The sequence below is a fragment of the Porites lutea genome, chromosome 7 (genome assembly GCF_958299795.1).
Source record: "Porites lutea chromosome 7, jaPorLute2.1, whole genome shotgun sequence".
NCBI classification, from domain to species: Eukaryota; Metazoa; Cnidaria; class Anthozoa; order Scleractinia; family Poritidae; genus Porites; species Porites lutea.
The window spans coordinates 24,824,945-24,849,268 of record NC_133207.1 but is presented as its reverse complement, the minus strand read 5'-3'; the positions used below and the strand labels follow the sequence as shown (position 1 = coordinate 24,849,268).

The following is a 24,324-nucleotide window of genomic DNA, read 5'->3' as shown; positions in this document are numbered from 1 at the left end:
TGATAGATATTATGTAGAGTTGCAGGAGGAACACAGCGACTTATTCGTTTAATAGATCCAATACCAGAAGAGTTTTTTTTTAGATATAGCGTTGATATGATTACTCCATGTTAGATTTTCATCAATTAATATACCAAGAGACTTAGTAAAATCGACTCTGTTTAATTGTGTGCCATTAATTTCTAAGTCTGGGAGAACGGATAGACTATTCAATTTTTGTCTTGATCCGATTAACATAAATTCAGTTTTAGTCATATTGAGAGTCAATTTATTGGCAATGAGCCAATTGTTTATATCTAACAAGTCCTGATTTAAAGAAGCCTCAAGGGAGCAGATGTCATTGTCAGCATATGTTAGGTGAGTATCATCCGCGTACATTCTTGGTGGCGAGTTAGATAAACAATTAGGTAAGTCATTAATGTATAAGAGAAACAGCGAAGGGCCCAGTATTGTCCCCTGGGGAATCCCACAAGTTAAAGTGCAGCTTTTAGAAAGGACACCATTGACAGAACATTTTTGCGTACGATTTTCTAAGTAAGAAGAAAGCAATTTGTAGGCAATTCCTTTAACTCCATATAAACATAGTCTGGATAATAAAATAGAGTGATCGACTGTGTCAAATGCCTTTTTTAGATCTAAAAAGACAACAGCGTTAACATAGCCACGATATTTAATTATCTATCTATCTATTTCTGGTTAACATAGGCGTACGGGCCGTGGGGGCGGGGGGGACTGCAGCTCCCCGAAACAGTTTGGGCAACTCAGATTTTTGGGGCAGCAAGAGAAATTTGAGCAAAGCCAGTTTTTAAAGACCTTCCGATGCTATTTTATTATTTCGAGGAGATAGATATTTTCTATTTTAACCTGAGGTCAGCGTGGTAAATCCAGTTAAAATCACACGAGAATGGTTGCTTAGAACGTGATGAGTTTCTGGTTATTAGTGAAGGGTATCATATGTTGATTTACATATTTGTAGTTTTTTGTTGTTGGGCACTGTACTGCACTGCACTAGCTGGTATGGGGTATTTCCAGACGGAAAATGATTAGAATCAACTTGACTTGACTTGACTTTCTAGAATCATCTCCTCTCGTAGAAATGCCGACATGACCATTCAGACCGTATGGATTCGGATTCGGATTCCCGGGATCGGATTGAAAGAGTTTCAAAAATGTACTGGCAGATAGCATCAGCAATGGGTCTTAAACTGAAGAATTGCCCGACCAATTCTCAGTTTGAATTACGAGAAACACTAAGACAAAAGCCATCGAGCCGCCTTCAAGCCCTTGTAGGTGAACACGAGCAAAGACAAACAGAAGACAAGAGAAGTATGAGATAATGTTAAAACTGTCAATGTCTTTCCATTTTTTTCAAGATCGGACAATTTCCCGGGAGGGGAAGACTCCCCTCATATAAACCATATAAGTATGTGCCGCCCCAAAGGGTATGGTTTTTGGGCCTTTTTGGTCTGAAAACGGGTATACGCTTTGCCCATTTCGGTCTGGAATCGGGTATGGTTTTCGAGGGAACTACCGGAGTGTGTGAACGTATTTATCGTTTCAATTCCAGTTGAATAATAAAGAAGTAGAAATATGCGAATTCGAAATGCACGCAATGCAATGCTCTAATCTCAAGAAATGATGACATAATTGCTGCTTAAAGGGAAGGTCTGAAACCGGATATGGATTTTAGAGGTCTAGTCTGAAAACGGGTAAGGAAAATAACATTTCTTGGTCTTAGTCTATCTGAAATGGGTCAGCGTTTGGATAACCGGGCGGCACACCCCCCCCCCCCCCCCCCAAGAAACAATTTTTTTTTTTAGCTTGGGTCACCTACGGAGGAATGAAGGAACTAGAAATATCCACAACACAGAGAGGATTGATATAAAAGTTTTACTGTACTTTAAATTAACATCTGTACACTAAAATAATAATAATAATAATAATAATAATAATAATAATAATAATAATAATAATAATAACAGATGTAGATAACAAAACATGGACAAAAAAACATGCCCTGAATTTTTACGTTATAACACCATGACCTGACATTTTCTGGCTTAAAACTGTTCACGTAATAAACTTTGCCATAGATTTCTAGTAAATACGTTGTTCATATGTATCAGACAGTTTACAGGGACTGCAAGAACACGACCAATCATCTGCTGTCAAGTTTGCAGCTGCGCATGACACTGGATCGGCTTTGTTTCGAATTGCACTGTGGGTTGTTTAAGAGAGGACATTTTGTCCCAGGTTCCTGCGAGAAACAATCCCATAATTCAATTCACCACAGTGCCGACTCCGTCTTAGTTGCAGCCTCAAATTGGCCTGTGTCCGCCGTAGTGAAGTGTTCATCTTAGAGTAGCCTATGTTGAGAAAAGGTTTTGTTACAAATCTTACTGTCAACTCTTCTTAGGAAAGCATAGCTCGGGACGTTTTAAATACATAAAACTCCTGATTCTAACTAAGGTTTACAGGATATTTTGATAACCTGCATGACTTCTTATTCGTGATTTACCAGCAATTAAATGCACGTGCTTGCTGTGGGATGAACTCGAAATTTAGTATTACAATTCGTCATTCACTCTTTAGTCAGTGAGTGCTTTTAATTGCTGGTAAATAATCCAAAGCAGTCCCTAACCCTTAATTAGTACGTCAGCAATTAGCATATTTACATTCAGTAAACTATGAGTTTGTAAAGTTTATATTTACTTACATTGCAGATAGATTTTCAGAGTATTGAATTCGTAATTTTTCTTTCACACGTCATGCAACCCTTAAAAAGGTTACGCGACGTTTGAAATAAAACCACAAATTGCTAAATTAATCAATTTCGTTCACAAAGGCATTTTAGGCACTTATATGAAAGACGAGCAATGTTGTCTGTTTGAGCCGTCTAGACCTACAATACTCGTCAAAAATCTTGAAACACTTGTGTGCGTTTTCCTCTTCCCCAATCTTGATTTGGATATAACAGTCATCTCAGTGCTCCAAAAGACACGTGGCTCAACACTGGGAATGAAGGGGGGCACATTTGAGTGAGAACAAAGGAAAGCAGAGTGAAGTAAGATATTTTCGAGAAAATTCAAGAGAAACGGTTTGTTTCAACGATTTGTGAGGAGTATTGCAGGCTGCCGTTTTTAGAGCAAAGGGATTAATTTCGACGATCCGCCAGCACACGAGGAGAGAAAAGGAGACGAGGCACCTATAGCGGAGACCCTAGTTTCCATCTTTCCCCTTCACGTGTTTCTCTCGCGCGTTCCCACGCACGCTATCCTAGACCAAAATTTATGACTGGTTGGTTTGTCACTCTTCCTTTTAAATCTGTCGACAATATCCTGCGATATTACCGTTCAAGTGAAACCTCTTTGGTTTCTGTGAATTTTTCGCGCCCAAAATGGAATTTTGGTGAATTTTTTAAACTGGCTACATATAAAATGGGAGAGAATGGACTACTTAACATACTTAAAAGATAATGTTGTTCTCGGTGACTCAGGAATTGGCGTTAGACATAAGAGCGAGTGAAAGAAATACAGCAAAAAATGTGGAAAGGCATCTATATGGGTAAAAATGAATAGTCCTGACAAGAACATTTGAGTTAGTTAAATAACAAGATATATCAACCTCTTTCTGCCCTCTTGAAATCACTCTAGACAGGCATAACATTACTACACTTACTTCCTACATTAATAAAATAGATACTTTTGTTATAAACATTTGACATGTTGTTTCATGTTGCTTTTGGGTTAACCTCAAACCACCATGCACCCCCTTCCCCACCTCGCAAAACTCCTCTTGAAAGTCTAGCTTTACTGTAATCTTTCTTTAAACAGCTCAAGAAATTCCTCCTCCCGTAATTGGTATTTTCAGGAATTCCCAAATGAAAGAAAACTATTTTCTAACCTCACAAAATGTTCACTGTAACTCAGTCAGGCTAAATTCTTTGCACAGCTGATCATTTGATACCTATAAGTCCTTTTAGGGGCATACCAAGCCTTTTAGCAATCGGCGGGGGGGGGGGGGGGGGGGGGAATCAACCTCCTCTGATGTTAGTCACTTAAAGTTCAATAAGCAGTTAACTGTAGACGGAAAATGTTTGATGTTTTTTTCAAGGAGTTTCATTTCTAAATCTGTTGACTGAAGGTCAAGAGCAAGAGTGTCATGGATCTTCTCCAGCAAAAATAGTAATAATGGCATCAATTAAAAAACAGAAAACGCTCATGTATGATGAAGACATGTATAGTATAGAGTGGTAGATGTCATACTGCAAGTGTCTAGTAGGCTCTGCTGTATTAGTAGTTGGCAAAAAGGCTCTTGTTAGAAAACAAGGTTTTTCTTGAAGCTTTAGAGAAACCAGATGCATTGACATTTAAAAAGTCTCTTTTGCCATTAAAAAAAAGAAAGAAAAAGGGGATTCCAGAACCCCTTCAGTGAACCCTCCCATGGGTACACCCCTGCTTATAATTTTAACAGCACAGATACAGGGTTGGCAGCATAGGTAATGTTGACTGTAAAATACTATGTACAGAAACTTATTACCATCTTAGACCACGAGTGATCATTTGAGCTTTCCTCAGGAACACTACAGTCAGTAAAACAAGCAAGTACGTGTTAAAACCGTAATCCATGCGTCACCTCTCTTCAAAGGACGCATTTTTCACACATACTCACTTCCTTCACTGGCTGTATTATCTCTAGGAAAAATAAGGGACTGGGTTGATTTACTGTTTGTGTCACAATAGACACTTTGATATTGATTATGATCTTTTAACCGGTAGCAGCTTGTCTTTCACGTGATTGCGTTGGTTGATTTAGTCTTCACTGTAATGGTTAATTGACATGGTCAGGATTGAAATGCACCAATCACCATCAGCCACAGTGCTTTAAAGCACATGCTAATCACCAAACGCCTGACAAAGACCAGGCACCAGTTATTCAAAAGACATATAACGCTCTACACTGGAAACTCATTATCTACCAAATAACACAATAATAATGGTTTCCCTAACATTTTATCCTCAGGATGGTGATTTATCAGCGCTGTCCAGCGTGCAAAGAAAGTCGTGTCTGATAGCTCGGGGCTAGTGGATTTTGCTATTGGGCTAGTGATTTTTTTCTTACCTTGCCCAACAAGCAAGTGCTGTTTTTTTTGGAAATTCAAATTACAGAAGGATTGTAATCAATCCTCCTAATTAAAAAGGGTTTTAGGGCTAGTTGAAATGACTTGTGGGCTAGTACATGCTAGCTACAGCTTGCCTGAATGGCAGGCTGTAAATCTGACTTTCTTTGCACCCTGCTATTTAACGTTTGATCAACCAGGCCCAGTAGTAAGTAATTGGAACGACCTCAAAAACAAAGCAACTATTATAAAGCAAACGATCACCTAATTTTTCACACACAAACTGTGATGAATAGCATCTTTTAGTACATACTCAAACAGTGGCGAGCTCTAATTGCCTACTCAAACTCGGAATATCCAGTACTATTCACCTCCGAGCAATGCACACCAAAATTGTCGTAGTTGGCAGCAATAACTGAGTCAAAAATTATCATTTTTGTGCTCAATTGTCTCACTGTTTTAGTATCTTTTAAATTTGATGCTCGGTAAAAATCCACCACTTGCCACCTCCACTAAGGGAGAATATTATTGTTATTTATTTATATTAAGGGACTAATTGTCAGTAATATTATTTTCTACTAAATATTGATCAGCTTTGTGCCCAGATTTCCACCATATTGTCAAGTCCCCATAAATACCCATCCTCATGATTCCCTTCTTGCCAAGGCTTTCTGTGGTCCAGCCACATCCCATCTGGAAGAGGTACAGTTTTGCCAAAATCTATCATCCATACGCTAGCTTTGCCAAATGCATCATGGACAAACAACAGAGAACTACCAACCACCTGGAACAACAAACAAGACCATCTTCAATAAGTTTATAGCTGGCAACCAGAGTAGACTGCAATCTTAATCTCAGGGGCTTGGTTCCTTGTAAGATGGTTAAATTTAACCCAGGATTAAGCCAAATTTTAAGCAAGCTTTTCTTGTCTAAGAACTAAAAGAACATGTAACTTGAGCTTACAAAATACTGTTGTGCCTTTACTTTGAAAAAATGCAATGCATAGGAAGGTAAATACAAAAAGTGGAAAAAAATTTTAATCCTGGATTAGAACAAATTGGCCTTTCAGGAACCGGGCCCAGGTTGCTATTATGCGTGAGTGGGATTTGTTTGGACTTCCACTAAAAATGAAAGGAATGCATAGCATGGAATCTGATCATGAGTGTTTTGACCTTCTATCACGTGAAACTTATGCACCAGGGCTGAGTTGCTCAAAGCATGGTTAGCTTTAACCATTGGTTAAGTAGTATCAAAACCAATACGTTGCCAAGGTATTAAACGCTGGTTAACGCTAACCATGCTTCGAGCAACTGGGCCCAGGACGGAAAAAAGAGACTGTTGTAGAGAGGTGGCCATTAGCCAAGGTTTGACTGTAATATCAATTATTAAGAAACAAAAGGTGCACTTGAAACAGTGAGGCCAACACTTCTGCATCTTAGCAGATCCAAGGGAAGCTAAAAAGGATGGAATATCCATGCTAAAATCACTGCAGGCAAAGCAAAGAGGAATGGGAAACCCCACTGGTGACTTTCCTTTACTGCACTAGCTCTCTAGAAGCATTCCAATTCCACACTTCTCATTGATGGAAAATCTTTCCTGTTCTTGTTGTAAACTACACCTTTCAGTAGTGATTTCACTGAGAAATATCCTGTGTTGATTACCTTTAAGCGTTATTACTACACGTATTGTATGTTGTCAGCAGGAAATAAACCATTATACATCCTACTTATAAATTAAACATATACAACAAAATATTAATGAAAACTAACCTCATGTGAGCGGAAAAATGGAGAAGACTCTAGAGTAGCTCTAATAGCTTTAAGCCGTCTTAAATACTTTCTCTGCAAAGAAAGTACACTGTGCCTTAGTTATATGATGTCAAATTCTGTGGCTAGTAAAACAAAATCACAGTTAAGGCAAAATATAAAGTTAGTCATGCAAAGTATGTTAAATGACATTTGATCCAGAATTGAAAGTAACATATGAACAAAAAATATGCTTACTCTTATTTTGTCATCACTGCCAATAAATTCTGTAAAAACCTTGCTAACATCTTCCTTTGTCTTTGTTTTCTTAAAATCTTTGTTGGGTTTTTGATCACCTTGCTACAAGACAAATAAAATACAATGTTGCACAGAGCACACAAAAAGATTTCTTTGAATACAGGGTTGATACAAAAAAAACGGAACCCTTTCTAAGGGCTTTTCAAGGATTTTTCAAGAACCACATTCAATTTTCAAGGACCATCTACCAAGAGTGTAATTTCACCGATTGTACAAAAATGCATATTCAGCACATTCCCAGTCCATTCTAACAGGATTTTAAGGCTTGAACTGTTTGCTCCACCGACTTCTCTATATTTTTCAGCTCGCTTGTCTTTATTACATAAGACAAAAATTTTTTTATGTAAATTAGCTTTAACTTCTCTGAGCTATCATTTATATTCTGTCTTACACAACCAAAAAGCATTAAAAACACCCCCCAAGCCACTACATTCAACCTTGAAGAAAATTCAAGGACTTTTTAAGGACTTCCCTTAAAATTCAAGTACTTTTCAAGACTGTGTGAACCCTGGAATAACACTATAATGCACACCTGAATTAAGGTTTTAAAGACAATTTTATCCAGCAAAACTTAATGCATAATTCTCTCTAGACATAGACATTTTTTTGTTTTACATTTGTTGACCATTTTAGCTAGCTGTCTGCAATCTTTCTCAAAACAAGTGACATCTAATGATGTTATCACTATAGAATACTGACAGCTATCAAAACTGTCTACAACTGTAAAGAAAAGATTCGGCTATGTCAAAAGAATTTTGAATTTTTTAACTCTATCTCTTGTCTGCTTATTGTGAAGCATTATTTTTAAAATCACCCATAAGGTTCAGTCATTGTTTTCTCAATCTGTGCTGGGTATCAATAATCCTTATTTGTTTGCCTTGGTTTCATGTACAAGTATGCCCTGCTTTCAAGGCATTAATTAAGAAGAAAAAAGACTTAGTCCATGCTTTTCAGACCTCAAACTCCAACTCATAAAAGTTATAAATCCTCTACATCAAAGCCCAACTACATTCCATAATTGTGCACTGCTCAAACCTCATTTTTTTTTTCAAAGTTGCCTTTTGATGACCAAAAATCACAAAATGATTGCCAAGCATAAAATACTGGTTGACAGAAAAAAACGACACATTGTACAGTATAGAGATGTGTGAACAAATCAAAATGGAAGCCAAACTACTATTGCAATCAAATTTAGTGGTGCACACAACATCACAACGCTAATAACCAGACAAACCAGGGAGAAAAATGAAAGAAAATAATTATTGCATAAATAATACATCATGCAAATGTTTATCTCACTTGAACTTTAAAAAGACAATAACGGCTTGGCTCATGATCACCAAAGATAGGTTGCCAAATTGGTGACTTTCCCTGCTGTTTTAGTTGCCAAATCTTTTTCGTTTGCCATGGCAGCCAATAGGGTTGCAGTTCGGAGTGCTGATATGGATAAGCTGTAAGTCTAACCTTAATTCCTTCAATTCTGAAGCCAAGACTTGCTGAAGAACTAAGTTGCTCTCTCCACCGCATGTAACGTGGTTTGGTTATTCCTCCTTCTCTTCTTTCTTCCTCTGTTGGTTCATTGGGATCTACCTCTACCATTTTCTGAAACAAATCCTGCAAAAGAAACACAAACCGCTTAATATGGACATTATTTAAGAAGGACAACATGGATGGGTCTTTCAGTGTCCTTAATAAAGGGGTTCAATATTGTATTTTATAACATCATTCAGGGGTGTAGCCAGCTTTTCGACCTGTTGTAGGCCTGGCTGACTTTCATTTCCATATATCCTGAAAATTGCATGCATGACTAGTAAGCACTGTCCTCACCAACACTTTGAGCTCTTAAGCAATTTGGCTCAACCCAACAACACATAATTTATTACAAGCCATAGAGTGATCAAATAAAAAATTTGTAGGCCTGGGTCTACAGGTCTATGGGCCGGCTACACCCCTGTCATTAAAACTCAGTGTTCACTCACTTTTCTTGGTTTTGATTTTGCTTTTGCAAGTTCGTCTTCTAAATATGTTCTGTTCAATGCAATAGAAAAGAACTGTTTGATTGCAAAGCCTAAAACACTGTCCTAATAGACCAATAATATTTTGATATATCAAATTTCATACTAGGCTGCAAGACTTTGCGGAATAAAACAAAAGAAGTGATCCTGAGGCTCAGCAATGAATAATACCTTTCTTCCGATTTATAATCGCTAAACCTCGGAGCCAAGTAAGAATTTTAATAATTTGAAATTGGTCTATTTATACCCAATGGACTCTCCATGGGCCATTGACAAAACTTGCATTGGACTGGATTGCATCAAATCCCTGTAACCCCATCTCCAACCTTCCATCATGTCAGTGAGTTAGAGGGGTTGATCAGATCCAATTGGATCCATGTTTTGTTATGCCTCTCTCTATGGACGTATGTAGAAGCAGTGTTGTCAACTCTCCCAGATAATCTGGGAGACTCCAGAGTTTAGACTGTATCTCCCGATCTCCAGATTAGAGTCTGAAATCACCCAGATAATTGCGGAAGTTTGCCATTTCTGTAGACCTGACTTCTCGACAATAAAATTTCAAATATTTTGCATTTTTTGAGCTATTTTATTTTACTGTTAACATCAAACGTTTCCTCATAAACTCTGGACCTTTGTGTGGCTCACATGACCACATAAAATGGCAGTCCCATCTCCAGTAGAAGACTTAAAAAATAGTGTTCCCAATTAGTACTTTCATGCTAAATACAATGACACTAAAATAAAGGGCATTAATTTTTTTTAATTTTTGAAGTGATTAAACCACCACCACTTATGTTGTAATATTTTGTGTATTAATATTTTTTTCATATAAAGTAGTGTACCTTGTTCCCATTTTACAATCCATAACAGAGGGACTATCAAAATCTTGAAGTAAATCTTGCATTTCTAGATAACCTGATGTTTACATTGAGGAAAAACAAGCAAATAATATTCAATAGTTTATGTAATGACACTGGCCGTATTCTCCCTTGATTCTGCACTAATCTCTTGTTCTCCCACATCGGTGACCAAATCACTAAAATAACACCTACTCTTGGAAGTTTTTGGAGGCATCTTTACAAACACTTCATCACTGACATGGATTATGTCATCATTACAGTCTATAATCTATGTAAAACTATGCTTCATGTCCTGAGCCACACCCATGGTTTTATTTGAGGACTGGGTTGATTTGAGTTTATCAGGCATGGGGAGCGGGGGTAGGGGAAAGTTTGTGGTAGTTCTGCAAAAGAGAGTCTCCAGATTTTAGATCTCCAGAGGTTAGCATCTCTCCAAATATTTGCTGGATGAAAAAAACAAAAGGGGATTCAAAATAAAAAAATTTCCTCCTATATAAAATGTTAATTTGGTTTTATTATTGACCATTCAACCCACAGAAAAAGAGTCAATTCGCTTTCAATGCATGGCACTTCATGAAATGAGTGGTAGTGGCACCTTAAACCACTAAGTTTGTCTGACAATCTGCGCCTTTAAATAGTTTTGAACATTCTTACTTCATTTACATAATTGATAAATCGAATGATTTACCTAAAGAAATTGCTGAGGTGGAAAACTTGAACATTTTTCAGACGTTATTTCACCAATGTTTCAGCTGAATGTTAAATTATCTAGACATGTCAACATATTTTTGAATTTTAAACAGAAATTTTACGTTATCTTTTTTTATTCATATGTATATTCATTGTTATTATTATTGTTCTTTTTTTGGAGATGAACTAGACGGGGTTAACCCCTTCATCTCCTTTTCCTTTTTGAATAAACAGTTATTATTATTATTATTACAAGCTAGTGATACATTTTCTTAATTCAGCATGTACTGCATCTATTGATTTCTAACAACAACCTTAATTAACATGAAGGATACATTCATTTCCTCTGTGAACTTCTCCTTTGTATTCTGGAATGTAAGGTCTCAGAATATCTTTCATGAGCTTTCTGAGACTCTCCCTCTCTTTGTCTGTGGCTTTCTTCAAAATCATGCCATTTTCACCTGGTTTGAAGCTACCTATAACAAATAATATTTTTATTCACAAAAACTACTGATTATGTTTAGAGATTAGTATAGGTAATAGCATGATTTGTAGTGATATTTGGCATAAATACCACTCGTGATAATTCAAAATTGTTATTTGAGACAATTTTGAAATATCATGAGTGGTATTTATGCCAAATATCACGTACAAATCATGCTATTATTTGTTTATACTACTACCGCAAAGGTTTTGTAATTTTCACATGCGGGTATTTCAAATTAAGCTGAAATACCACTGCTCTAAGGCAATCAAATTGCAGAAATTTCTCATGTAGTAGTATAATTGTGGGAAATATGCTGGTATGTGTGGGGTGGGGGGACAGGCACGGCTCAAACAAGTGCCATCCGGTCGTCTTGAACAAGTAGAATTTCCTGCTGAGCAAGTCACTTTTCAAACTCACTTGCCTGATGGACAAGAGTCCATGCAAGTTCTCTGCCCACCAAAATGAATTAACTTAAGACCTGCCTGGCGCAAGGTGAGCTACTTGTCCTAAAGGCAATCTGGAAGTCAAGTTTTTTTCGAGTCCTGGACAGGGGTCCAACCCTCCCGTAGACTGCATTCCAGGTTCCCATTCCCTTTCTCTCAGCTTCCTCCATTACCGTAAATCCTCTATTAAGCCCCCGGGGGGCTTATTTATTTCAAGCCCATTTGAGGGGGGCTTAATAGAGAGGGGGGGGGGCTTATTAACTTCCTTCCCCTGATAAGGGGGGTTTATTTAAGAGGGGGGGCTTTAATATTCACTTTCCTATGTTCCCTCACAACAAACAAAGACATCATGAGAACAGATTTTCACAGAGATAGTGAGCAGTTGCAAAAAAAAAAATTCCACTCAATCTTACAGGTAGTTGCTACCTTCTACAGCTAGCTCCAGGGGAATAAAAATAAAGATATAAGCTTACCTTGGTGGCCTGCCAATTGAACCCAGGGATATTTCTTTTTAAAATTCTGTACAAATGGGGACCAATGGATCATACTTCGAATCTTCTTCCACCGTGAATCGACCTGCAAAGCGACATGAAAAATATTATTAACAATGTGAACACAACTACCTTTATGTATGAACCAGAAAATCTTGTACACATGCATAACTGATCATTGGCATTTACACCAGGTTTTATATTTGGAAGTTTTTCTTCCTCTTTGCTATCCATACTTTTTTTAACAAGGAGAAATCTCAGTTTAATAACAGTTACTGATGATGGTTTTAGCAGACTAAAACAGCTCTTGAATAACGTCATGATGATAAAAAACACCCAGTTTTTCAACTTACAAAATGCAATATAGTTAAAATGTTTCACAGAAAGAAAAATACATGTACCCTATAGAACATTTCATATCAAATAAAGTAAAGTACAAACATTTTATGTCTGTGTTTCCTAGTTAGAAAGATTTCACACTGATAGAACCAATGTAAATGAATTATGGCTAAAAATCACTTCTCATTATCACAAATCTGCATTTAATATATAACACGATCTCCTGCGTGACACAATGTCATATTGCAATATTTTATTTTATCACAAAAGATATATTGACATGGGCCTTTTTGTGTATAAGAAACAATGGAAAAGCCCTGCTGTTGGAAATAAATATCATGTTTTAATACAACATTCAAATACACGAAAATCTTTTGGATCATACTTCTCTTTCAAAGCAGAGTGTACTTTTCTTCAGTCAGTAAACAACCATTTAAAACTTTTTGAACATTATTTTGAATAAACCATACCATCTCTGGATGTCTAGGATGGACCTTATCAAAACAAAAAAGGTTCCATGTTTACACGTGAGCAGGTGTTGAATAAGTTTTTTGAAATGTCAACACAATCTTGAAGGTGCAGAAAAAAAAGAGGCAAGAAAAAAACACACAAAAAAAACACACACACACACCCACACAAGATGTGGTTTATGAGAAAAAAAAGATAATTTTTCAGTTACACAATATTCAATACTATTTTTTGGTCTCCAAACTAAGTTCACTATATTAGAGCAACAGATTACAATAATAATTGAAATCTCTTGCTTTAACAAAGTGAACTTAGTTTGGAGACCAAAAAAATGGTATTGAAAATCATCTTTATTATTAATTTTCTCTCTCAGTAGGAGGGATATTAATTTTTGTCGTGAGATCAAGACCAACTGATGGCACAGATTTTTATTTTACTTATATATACATCAGCTCATGCTGTGTACATCTCAATCTGAAACGGAAAGACTTGCCAAATTGAAATCATGCAATGCAGTGAAATGAATACTTGACAGAAAACAAAAATGTCCGCTATATAAATTGTATTGTTTGGCAGATGGTAAAAACTAAATAAAAACTGTTAAAGGTTCATTTGCAAAATTAATATTATTTTCTTCAAGTAGCTATACTCCTCAGTTGGTATGTGGGACGTGTCAAATGATTAATAATTTTCACCAATAATTCAACTTTTATTTTGCTTGTTTTTAAGCGTGGTGCAGTTGACTCCCGATAACTCCAACCCTCGCTAACTCGAGCCAAAATCAATTTCCCTCGGATTTCCGTCATACATTTACTGTAATTTCACCCTTGGTAACTCAAACCTCCCTGTAACTTGAAGTAATTTTTGCTTCCCCTCAGATCATTTCTCTGTAATTTTACTCTCAAAAACTCTTACCATGTTTTCAGCCCTTAAAAAGTCGGGAAAAAACAGTGTATACTGGTATTTCCGAAATATTGAATTTTGAATTTCCCATTGATGTGTTCTAGGCATGAGGTTTACTAGTGAAGGCTGATGTTGTTTGTCACTAATCTAACATGAAACAGCTTTACTCCTCAAAACAGTAAAATGCACGCTCTATTTAGGCAATGTTTTGTTAAGTTGCGTTCTGATTTATAATCTAGAAGTATCTTTCCATTTTCTCTTAACATTCTTACAATTATTAAATATGATTTAAATATTCCCTGTGCAGTAAAAACTGTTTTTTGCCGTACTCGCGGCTATTTTCTTCAAGCTCCCAATAACTCAAACTTTTTTCAATTTCTCTTGAAGGTTTGAGTTATCTGGAATAGACTGTTCCGGTAGTTTGCTGTATGGTGATGACTCAGTTGTAAACTAACTGTGCCCCAGATTTTCTCCTGCAGCTCTAGTTTGTTCTTTTTTGCATCTTATTTTTCCTAACAAATTTGATGTAAATCTAATTTTTTGTGTAGTGAATCTTGTTTATCATCTGAGACTTCTCCTTTCTTGTCTTATCCTCTACACTCTAGCTAGGGCAGAAGGGTGAATCATACCATGCCACTGAACTTCGTCCCATGCTTTAGCACATAGTTTGCCCCAGGAGAGAACCGACTACCGGTAATATAGTCCTGGAGCTGTCATGGTCTGATTTCTGAGACATTTTTGTATGTATTTCATCACTGACAAGAATTATTTTGCCATTACAATCATAAAAGCAAATTGCGATGTTCTGTACCTCATGTAAGTCTTCATATAATGTCCTAAACCATTTAGGGACTGGATCGAATTGTGCTTATCAGGGGTGGGGGGGGGGGGAGGGGTAGGGACATGACGGGACAGGATGGGGTAATGCCAAAGAGAGAGTCTCCAGATTTTTGATTTCCAGAGGTTGGCAGCTCTGTAATTGGCTTGTTAAAGTGTTGTTACAGTTTCAGTGATAAATTCAACGTACAATCAGACTCTATTTGTGCGAAAGTATTTCCATAATCTTCGCACCCTGTAATGTTAATTTTGGTGCCACATCGCTTTAAATGCTGTAATCTGCATGATCAAAAACATTTTTCCTTGATAATGGAGTCATGACTACTCTAAAACGTCGGATTTTATCATTCGTTTTTACTGTTTTATGAATTCAAAATAATGCTGTTTTTTTTCCACAGTGGCGATGTATGCACTATGACCAACCCCAACCTGGAGGACCACTGATGCCTCTGAAGTTTCCATGGAAACCTGCCTGAGTTGTTTAAAGCTGCAAGGAGCTTATGTCCCCACCATTATACAATCATGTAGCTCACAAGGTCATTGAGGCATGCAAGCCCATCCTCAACCACACCATGCATAGGATCTGAGACTTTGTGTGGCAAAAAGATCAAACATCCAAGATAGTAGGTAACATAAAAAAAAAACTAGATCACAAATTTTGTGACTGATGTAATCAAACATTTTTACCACTCCTTAGTTTGTACAGTGCCAGATTAAAGTTGTAAAGATGAGCTCTTTGGATCAACAGATCGTATTCCTGTGACAGTGTTCATGATGAGGCTGAGTAAAGATCTCATCATTCTGACTCTGGACAATAATCAATGATCTTTTTTCACAGTACTTGTAGCTACAATAGGTAGGCAATCACTTAAACTAGGCCATGATGAACTGAAAACTTACGGTTGCTTCATTTTTCTGTTTTTTAGTTTCTGGCAATGTGCTGACATAGTTGTGGCCTTTGTTTGAAAATATATACAGTATGCATATGCCAAGAAATAAGCCATGTTCAAGAATATGAAAACAATTTGTTGTAACTGTTTGTTTTGGCTCCCTGAAACCTTAGGGCTGCTACAAGACATGCTTGTGATAATGGATTGTAGGGAAGTGCAAATTTTGATAGCTACACGTACATGACTTGAGAAACAATTTGTTTGCTTTAATTTTTAAATGCTCGCCTCTGCCTGTAAACAATTACAAATATTAATTGTTAAATATCAAACTGTTAAGTTTTACATGTTCACTTACTTTTAGTTCACCACTGACAACAACAGTGTGTTCTTCAATTTACATCATACTTGCCTCTACACAATGAGGTTTTGCAGTTTTGTAGAGTCTGTTCTGGCAATCACACAGTTTTATAACAATGCTTCGCCAATTTTTACAGTAGTCATGCATAAAAAAATTAGATTAAGAAATGTTTCTTCGGTTCCTTCATAATTTGCATCTGGTCTAGTCTAAAACTTGCATTCCTACTTAGAACAACGGTCTCCATGACCTCAAATTTCTCAAAGAAAAAAAAAGATTATAACCTTCTTCTCTGAAATATCAATTAAGTACACTGGAGAAAAAAGCATCAACCATGTAATTTTATTATAGAGGGACTGGGTAAACTAAAGGAACCAGATTTTTTCCTTTATAGCTCAAAATTATTGTCTGTATGGTTTTGCATATTTTAATTTGATCTCATTATCCCCCAAACCATTGACCACAGCTGCCTCCTTGATTGTGGGTTTCAGCTAAAACAAAGATGAGCATAAACTGTGGCTGCATCTAGCAGCTTGCTACTACAGTGAAAAACAGCAGGATAAAAGACTTAGTGTACTCGGAGTTTGAAAATGAGTAACATACAACAGCCAAAGGAGAAATGCTTCAAATCTTGACTGGCTACTTTCTTAAGAGCCCAGCTTTTACAGTTGTGTATAATGGCAATAACAGCCCTTGTATAATTTTGCAGGCAGGGAAATAAATGCAATGAAGCATGCTTTGTTTGCTTTTTTTTCTTTTGGCTTACTACTGACACAGAAATGACTTACAAAGTGAAAGAGCAAAATCACTGACAGAAAAAAAGATTGAATCTGTTCTTTGACAACATTTAAGCCCGAAAAAATTGGCCTCAAGTTCAACAGAGACTGTTTAAGCCTTCAAGCATTTGTAATATTTTATGGTTGTTTGACTTAAACACCCAAGTTTAAAGGTTATCTATTTATATGATAATGAGTTATGCATGACTTAAAATACACCAACACAGAATTTTGATTAAAGGCTATAATAAGCAATATAATAACATTATTATGAAATTAAATATTGGCAATGAACAATTTGGAAAGGATAAATTACATGCAAATGGCCTTTTGAAAAAAAAAACCATAATAATTCTAGCCAACTATTAACTAACAATGAATATTTCAATTACAACTATGCACACTTTGATAATTCGCCAAAATAATTGCTTAAAATCAGAGATTTAATCCCAATAGTACAGAGAGTGAATGATTAAAAGGGTACGATACAAAAGATTTAAATATAACATTCTACATGTAATTTATTACATAAGAAAATGCTTAATGGAAATGCTCTATGCAAAGTTCCCAAAACAAGGGAAAGTTAGTTTTTAAAATACAAAAACATAACTTCAAATCAGGAATCATTCTGTCAGTAGTTCTGAGTTACATAACGACTTCCTCAGGTCATTGAGATAAAGAGGTTAATATATTCAACTATGTAAACAAAAAAGCTGATGATTCCTGCATTATGCACGCCACCCACTCAGTGCTAAATACACTTTGAGTCACGTATATCACATTTAAATAATTATGAACTTCCTGGGTTCCACACGCGATATGCTATGCATTCAAGTTTTACATTCCAAGAACAAGCAAATTTGGAAGGGATAAACAGCTGTATGAGTATGAAATAAAGATATTATTCTGTTTTCCTTTAACAAAAATTCTGTCATACAAAAGCAAAGGACCTTTTCAAGCATGATAAATTTACAACATTAACTACATCGAAGCAATGTTATTGTTACAGATGCACATGGTCAAGGTGAAGAGACATTCTATTTTATAATTTGCCTAAATAGGACAACCTCGGAGAAAACCTGTTGAGACAAATATTGCGAAAATGCCTATTTTTTCCTGTCATCCTGGCAAAAACTGAAACCTCTGCCAAATGAATGCCCAATTTCCCCCTCCCCTTATCCAAAGTTGTTTAGGATAGCATGGTAATTATACATGTATATGTTGTGGTTTAAAAATTTCCTTGGTTTAAAATTTTTTAAACCAGTTTAATTTTTGTTTTTCTTTGTCTCTGATTATGGTAATTGATTTTAGACAAAGGAAAGTAAAAATTAAACTGGTTTGAAAAATTTTAAACCAAGGAAAAATTTGAACCACAACATATATAAGACAACTTTGAATAGGAGGTGGGAGGGGGCTTAATTTTTCTGTTTAGAGGAGACAGGAGTAGGGCACAAAAGTTAGAAAATGGACAGAATTGTCTCAACCGTTTTGTCCGGGGTGCTAGCATGTATTAAAGTTAGGGTTTGGTAGTCATTTTAAATAGCCCTCAAATTTTTTGACACAAAGGATTAATAATCTATAATATAAAATAAATATCTATATTTTATATTTATTGAAACATCCACTTATGATTACGTATTGATTTATTAATAAATAATAATAAATTGATGACAAAAACAAATTACATCATAAGTTAATAATTAATTACTTGCTTATCTATTCGTTGCAATAATAAACGTAATAACTTTACTTTGTCAGATCAGCTTGAAAAATGAATTAATTGGGACAGGCACTATGTGTCCTTTTTAGAGAGATCCCCATCTAAGACAGACACCTTTGGGACAGGCACTATGTGTCCTTTTTAGAGAGATCCCCATCTAAGACAGACACCTTTGGGACAGGCACGATGTGTTCTTTTTTGAGAGATCCCCATCTAAGATGGACACCTTTGGGACAGGCACTATTTGTCCTTTTTAGAGAGATTCCCATCTAAGATGGACACCTTTGGAACAGGCGCTATGTGTCCTTTTTAGAGAGATTCCCATCTAAGAAAGACACCTTTGGGACAGGCACTATGTGTCCTTTTTAGAGAGATCCCCATCTAAGATGGACACCTTTGGGACAGCTGTTTTGTCGTTGTCATTTAGCATGACACGATTATATTTTTTGTTTCATTTAACTATAAGTATATCAAGGAGAGCTTCGCCTTTAGCTCTGGCTAAATCTATATATCATAACACCTGCCAGGTGTGCATGCTTTCAATCTGACATCTGACAAAATTTTTGATTTTCTGCTTATATAAAATGATAGAGTACTGTCCAACTAATGCTGATTGGTGACAACCTGCTCACATTATAGTCTTGTTATTATGCTTGGGAATTTTTATGTGTCATGTGGCCATGATTTTTTCAATAAAAGGCTTTCACGTTAATTTTATACTAGTACCAATTTATGGTAACACTGGGATTTTCAAGCTGACTCTAAAAATACCAAGGTTTACATCTCTCCTGGTAACTTTCACTGCATTGTGATGCTTGCAGTCAGTAGAAGAAAAGCAAAGGACAATGTAAGAAGGACTCATCCTCAATGTACTTGTACAGTACAGCTCAGAGATAAGCAACCAATGCATATGCAAAACACATGCAAGTTTTTTGCGTTAACACAAAATTGTTAACTACTTTGAAAACTCATCGGTGATGTAAAACAAAGAAGTCAACACAATATGTAGAACCTGGAAAAACTAGAGGGCTTAAAAAAGAAAAAGTTCACAGGTTCTTAGACTGACGTAAACCCGTGATAAGGGGTTCATGCATGACAGTCAGATAATTGTCCAATGTGGTAGTGGACAAAACACTGACCCCAAGTCCACGGACTTAAGCCCAGTGGACTATACCAATAAGGACTCGGGACTGAATATAATTCATCAAGGATTTGTTTCTTCACTCCTATACAAGTATTTTTGGAATCCCAATGTACTATTGACAAACTAAAAATAATGTTACAGGAAGTAAAGTGCAGACAAGTTGTTGCATGCCTCTCTCTTTCAACCCGTGATTTAATGTTGTAGTTTGACTTAATTAAAAAATGGAAATGAGGAAAACATTCAACAAGGAATATGGACTTAGTGTTTACATTTCAAATAAGTATAACTTTCCAAAGTCCCAAAGGTTGTCAAGTAAAAACATTCCGATCTTTTTTTGACGTCAGCGAGTTTACAGGAATGTTAAACATGAAACTCGAGCTAAATGATTAATATGTTTTATTTATTAAATGGAAGTTATCCCCCTAGCCCATAAATTTTGATCTCGGCAACAAAGCGTTTAAATAGCACATGCTTCGATTAAATCTTCTACAATAAACTCCATAAAAACAGCATACTATGAAACTACAAACACTTTCAGCCAATAATAAACATTATTCGCGAAACGATTGTCGAAATAAACACCATTTGAAACGAACATCAACATGGGAAAGGCTTCGCGATCATTTCTGCTTACGCAAATAAACACTCAAACGAACTAAGTAAACGATGACTACTTTAGCACCTCGAAATATACCTTCGATCGCATCGGAAATCATTTAATAACAAATGGCAGTTAAATGATATACGAAAAGCGAATGGACAAAGTGGTCGCTCCACATAGTCACACAACAAATGGGTTTGTTAATCGCGAAAAACGCGCGAAGCACACAATGACGTGAAAATTCTTGAATACTAGAGAAAAACTAGGGATCACACAATTGACAATTTATAGGCTCTCACCTTTTCAGATCTGTCTTCCAGTGGCTGCTTGATTTCATCATCCGATGCCTCCTCATCAGTCAAAATTTCGCTCTCCGAACAAGAGCCAGCGCTTGACAATGAACACGTTTCGGTTGCATCCTTTAAGGAAAACATGGCCGCGGATAATGCACCATTTTTGCAGTTGCTCGTGGTGTCAAGACACTCGTCTAATGTTTCTTCCGTCATGGCCGGTGTAATTACAACTACCGGGAAGCAATTTATTTGTTCAGAACTACCGCAGTAATGTCCATCCTCGATGTTATCTAACTTGTCGCCGCAATTCAAGGCCTGCTGGTCTATCGCTCTGCCGTCATTATAATAAATCCCTTCCCTGGGGCGACTCGTTCCGTCGAGCGCCAAATTTGAGCTCGAGCAAAACGTGTCTTCCCTTGTTGGTTCGTGAGTTTCTCCGTTGTTGTTCGTATTGGCTACCCGGTTATCAGGTTCAGCGTATTCACTGTTGTCTCTCGTCTGAGCAAACTTGCCTAAGTCAACGATAAGCCCACTTTGATTGTGTTCAGAGTCGGCATTCGTTAACACAGACTGCCTCAAGGGAGGGTCCGTATTGTTTGACAAGTCAATTTTGCTTTCTCCGCCGCAATTGGTTTGATCGCTGTTGCCAGATTGACTGTTTGGATTGGAAAAAACATGTTCTTTCAGTGCAGTTATCCGTTCTGCCAATGTTTGACTAGACATCTTTGAAAAGAAATTATCCGTTCCAGCCTCGCCGTTGTATTTGAGAAGAATTTCGTCGACGAAGACGCTCGAAGCGATCGACCTCCATCTTGTATCTTCGTCGCTCATGGCCTAGCATGGCCGACGAGATCGAAGAATACGCTGCATAAGTAAAGAAAGAATCCCAATATTAAGCTTATAAAATAACACCGCCTCCGAAAAATAACGTCAATTTAAATATCGCTGCGGATATTTCAATTTTGCGAGGTTTGACGTATTGGTATTTAGGTTAAAAATCAAGTCTTATTGTTAGACTCTAACCTAGTTAATCTCTTCGTCAAGCTTATAAAGATTACATTTACTGATCGATGCAGGCTTAAAAGCTTACCATAGACTCCACTGTAAACTGTAAATGTGTTTAAGTCATGTTTGCTTCAGCGCGTAGAATTTCGCTGTTGAGATGCTCAAAGCAACGCAAATCAGAGCCGTGACGAATTTCGAGCACTTGAACGTGCAATTGCCTTTGGTTTTCGGTTGGCTTCAAGTGTCGTCGGATCACGCAATTTCCGTTTTGTAATTGGAGCGTGCAAAATGTTTGGCAATAAAGCAACTTGGACATAGAGATCGGTTCTCGGTTGCATAAAGAGAGTTAAAATATATCTTTCAATTTCAATTTTTCTTTTAAAAGAAACCCACCTGGTACTCAGGATGCAGAATTCTTCAAAAATTTTCGTACTTTTAAAAAACATCTCTCTGCCATTCATAGTAAAGATGCAGAAAAACAGAAAGATTTCTATTTCGATTCCAACGTATGCATAATGTTTGGGTTAAAGACCTATACATGTAGTCATGTTTACACTTCGCCAATATCAAATAATCTGTCAAAAATGACAGTTAGCTGACTGTTGTTTGCTTTGGGGGCTAAGCCTCCTCATATCAAATGCCATACTCCAGCTACGCCAAAAAGAATGAGAGAGATAAAATGGCTTTATCTAGGATCTCTGCCCTGAACGGATGAAACTGATGAAACTGACCTTATCCAACAAAGATTACATTTGGATTAAACTTTTCAATTTTAGTCGAACATTTTCAAGAAGAAAAGAATCGCACATCGATCATGCTGCATTATTTATAACAGGCCGCTTTTTATGACGCGAACCGGACACACCCAGGCGGAAGTAAATTTTTGATCATGAAATGTGCGGAGTGTGGTAAAACAAGACGAAACTTAAAATTTCCTTGCGCAAATCGCTAATTGCCAAATAGGTTTTTACCCAGATAAACTGTTCCCAGCCCTAGCCCTCTATTTTTCTCGGGTATCAGAATACCTTAGCCTGCGAACAAGCTCTGCATCTGGGGGAGTCGCGCGACGTCACGACGCGAGAGAAGGCGCGAGGGCGAGGGGGTTCTCCGCTCACTCGTGCGTTGCAAGCGTCCTCTACTGCGGAACGTGTGAGTGGGTGGGGGTCACGAAACAATTAAAGCCACTCAATGGGCAAACCCTCGGAAGACATGCAATGAGCATCCATTTAGGTCAACTCAGGAGCCGATTACTGGATAGGTCAACTTCGATGAATTGAGCGAACTGAGAGAATTAAATGAACTAAAAGGATAAAGTGAAATAAAGTGAATAGACCTGAATAGGCAGACCAATTCCGGTAGTATTAAAATTCACACATGGAGTGCAAGGCTTGGGGGAATAAAACAAAAGAACTTGAGACTCAGCAATGAATAATACATTTTTATTGTTGGTTTTCACATGACGTGACTAAAATTCAAACCAAAAAACTATCGATCCTACCGAGATTTTACTTTCACGATGCATTACGTGGCATTGGAGCAGCTGAAAACTAATTTTCATAAAAATTTTCGCTTCAATAGGGCTCTTGGTTTTGTCAGTAGATAGCCTGAGCCAGGCTCTCAGATAGTATCGTGCGGACGTATTAAAAATAAGACGCGAAATAAATTTGAACGCGTCTTATCTTCCATGCAGGACTATGCGTCCAAACTTTTCAATCCCTACCTGGTCTAATTAAAACTTGAACTAGTTTTGCGTCTTTCTCCAAACAGACCTTCAATATTTAAAAAGAGCGAAGTAAAAATGTAGTAATGTAATAGGCCACTTGCACTAAGAGGTCATATGACCAATGCTTCCTTTAAACAATGAGTTGGAATCTTGCTGATGCCAAAAATCGACGGAGCGCATAAAAATTATCTTGCACCCGAAATTTGAGAGGAAACGCATTTAAGGGAGATATTTTATAGCTCTTTGGTTTTTCAACAAAATAGTATGATTTGTATTGGCCGCCATGTTGGAGGGCATAGTCTAGCCCTCCAACATGGTGGCCAAAACTACTCAGTTTTTGCTTCTATCTTGTTCAACGTTTGGTAGTTACGCTCAGATGTGCTGAGAATGTTACCACATCATCTTTTCAACAATTTCCTTGAAGTTTAAGTGCAAAATTTCTGTTCAGAAAGAGGTAATTCACAGGTTTAAAAATCACATTTTGGTCACGTGACTAGCTACGAACTTACTCATTTTAAGAAAACGGTGCAGGTTTGAAAAACTAAATCACTATTATTTTGTTTAAGATATGACCCACCAATTAATGGTTTTTTGAAGGCAAAATCATATAGCTTTCATTTTCATAAAAATGATGTCAAATGACCTCTTAGTTCAGATGGCCTATAGATTTCAAATACATATTATTATTATTATTATTATTATTAATATTATTATTATTATTATTATTATTATTATTATCATCATCATTTTTGAGTCCATACCCACGTTAACATTCGGGCACGAAGCCCGTTCCCGAGTACAAGATCGAGACCTTGTACTCTGCCACAAAAGTGGGCATCTGGTCCCCAGCCTGTTTGCAAACCTCAGTTCATGTCAGTTCTGGGGCAGTTCCTGCTTAGTGCCCGCTGAAAAACTCATGCTTCAAAATTGTGTCTGACAGGGCGAGATGAAGTAATTATGCAGGGGGGGAACAGGGGGCGGGAGCCCGGGAGAACAGGGGGCAGGAGGGGCAAGGGAGATGGGAGAAGAAAGAAACGAACCCAACAGCGTTTCTTGACTTCCATTTAACGTTTTCCCGAGGCTTATAAAGCAAAATTTTATA

General features: G+C 37.0%; 1 protein-coding gene across 1 annotated transcript; it reads right to left on the bottom strand.

The window, feature by feature from the left end:
* Nucleotides 1-1,876: 1,876 nt before the first annotated feature.
* On the bottom strand, nucleotides 1,877-21,744 carry LOC140944931 (inositol-trisphosphate 3-kinase A-like). The gene is made up of 10 exons (XM_073394039.1): nucleotides 21,585-21,744; nucleotides 20,501-21,358; nucleotides 12,151-12,253; nucleotides 11,083-11,223; nucleotides 10,040-10,112; nucleotides 9,162-9,210; nucleotides 8,647-8,796; nucleotides 7,123-7,224; nucleotides 6,889-6,960; nucleotides 1,877-5,903 (listed from the first exon to the last, which is right to left on the bottom strand). Exons 2-10 carry the CDS (start codon nucleotides 21,323-21,325, stop codon nucleotides 5,709-5,711), a joined length of 1,710 nt encoding a protein of 569 aa, XP_073250140.1. The 5' UTR covers nucleotides 21,326-21,358; nucleotides 21,585-21,744; the 3' UTR covers nucleotides 1,877-5,708.
* Between the last annotated feature and the right edge of the window lie 2,580 nt (nucleotides 21,745-24,324).

Bases quoted from the DNA above. Each gene is read 5' to 3' on its own strand.
- LOC140944931 (XM_073394039.1), bottom strand. From the start codon at position 21,325: ATGAGCGACGAAGATACAAGATGGAGGTCGATCGCTTCGAGCGTCTTC. The intron at 10,113-11,082 runs GTATCCTTCATG...TGTAAACATCAG, and splicing joins AGTTCACAGAGGAAATGAAT to GTTATCTAGAAATGCAAGAT. The intron at 8,797-9,161 runs GTGAGTGAACAC...TTTCTTTTGCAG, and splicing joins CAAAATCAAAACCAAGAAAA to GATTTGTTTCAGAAAATGGT.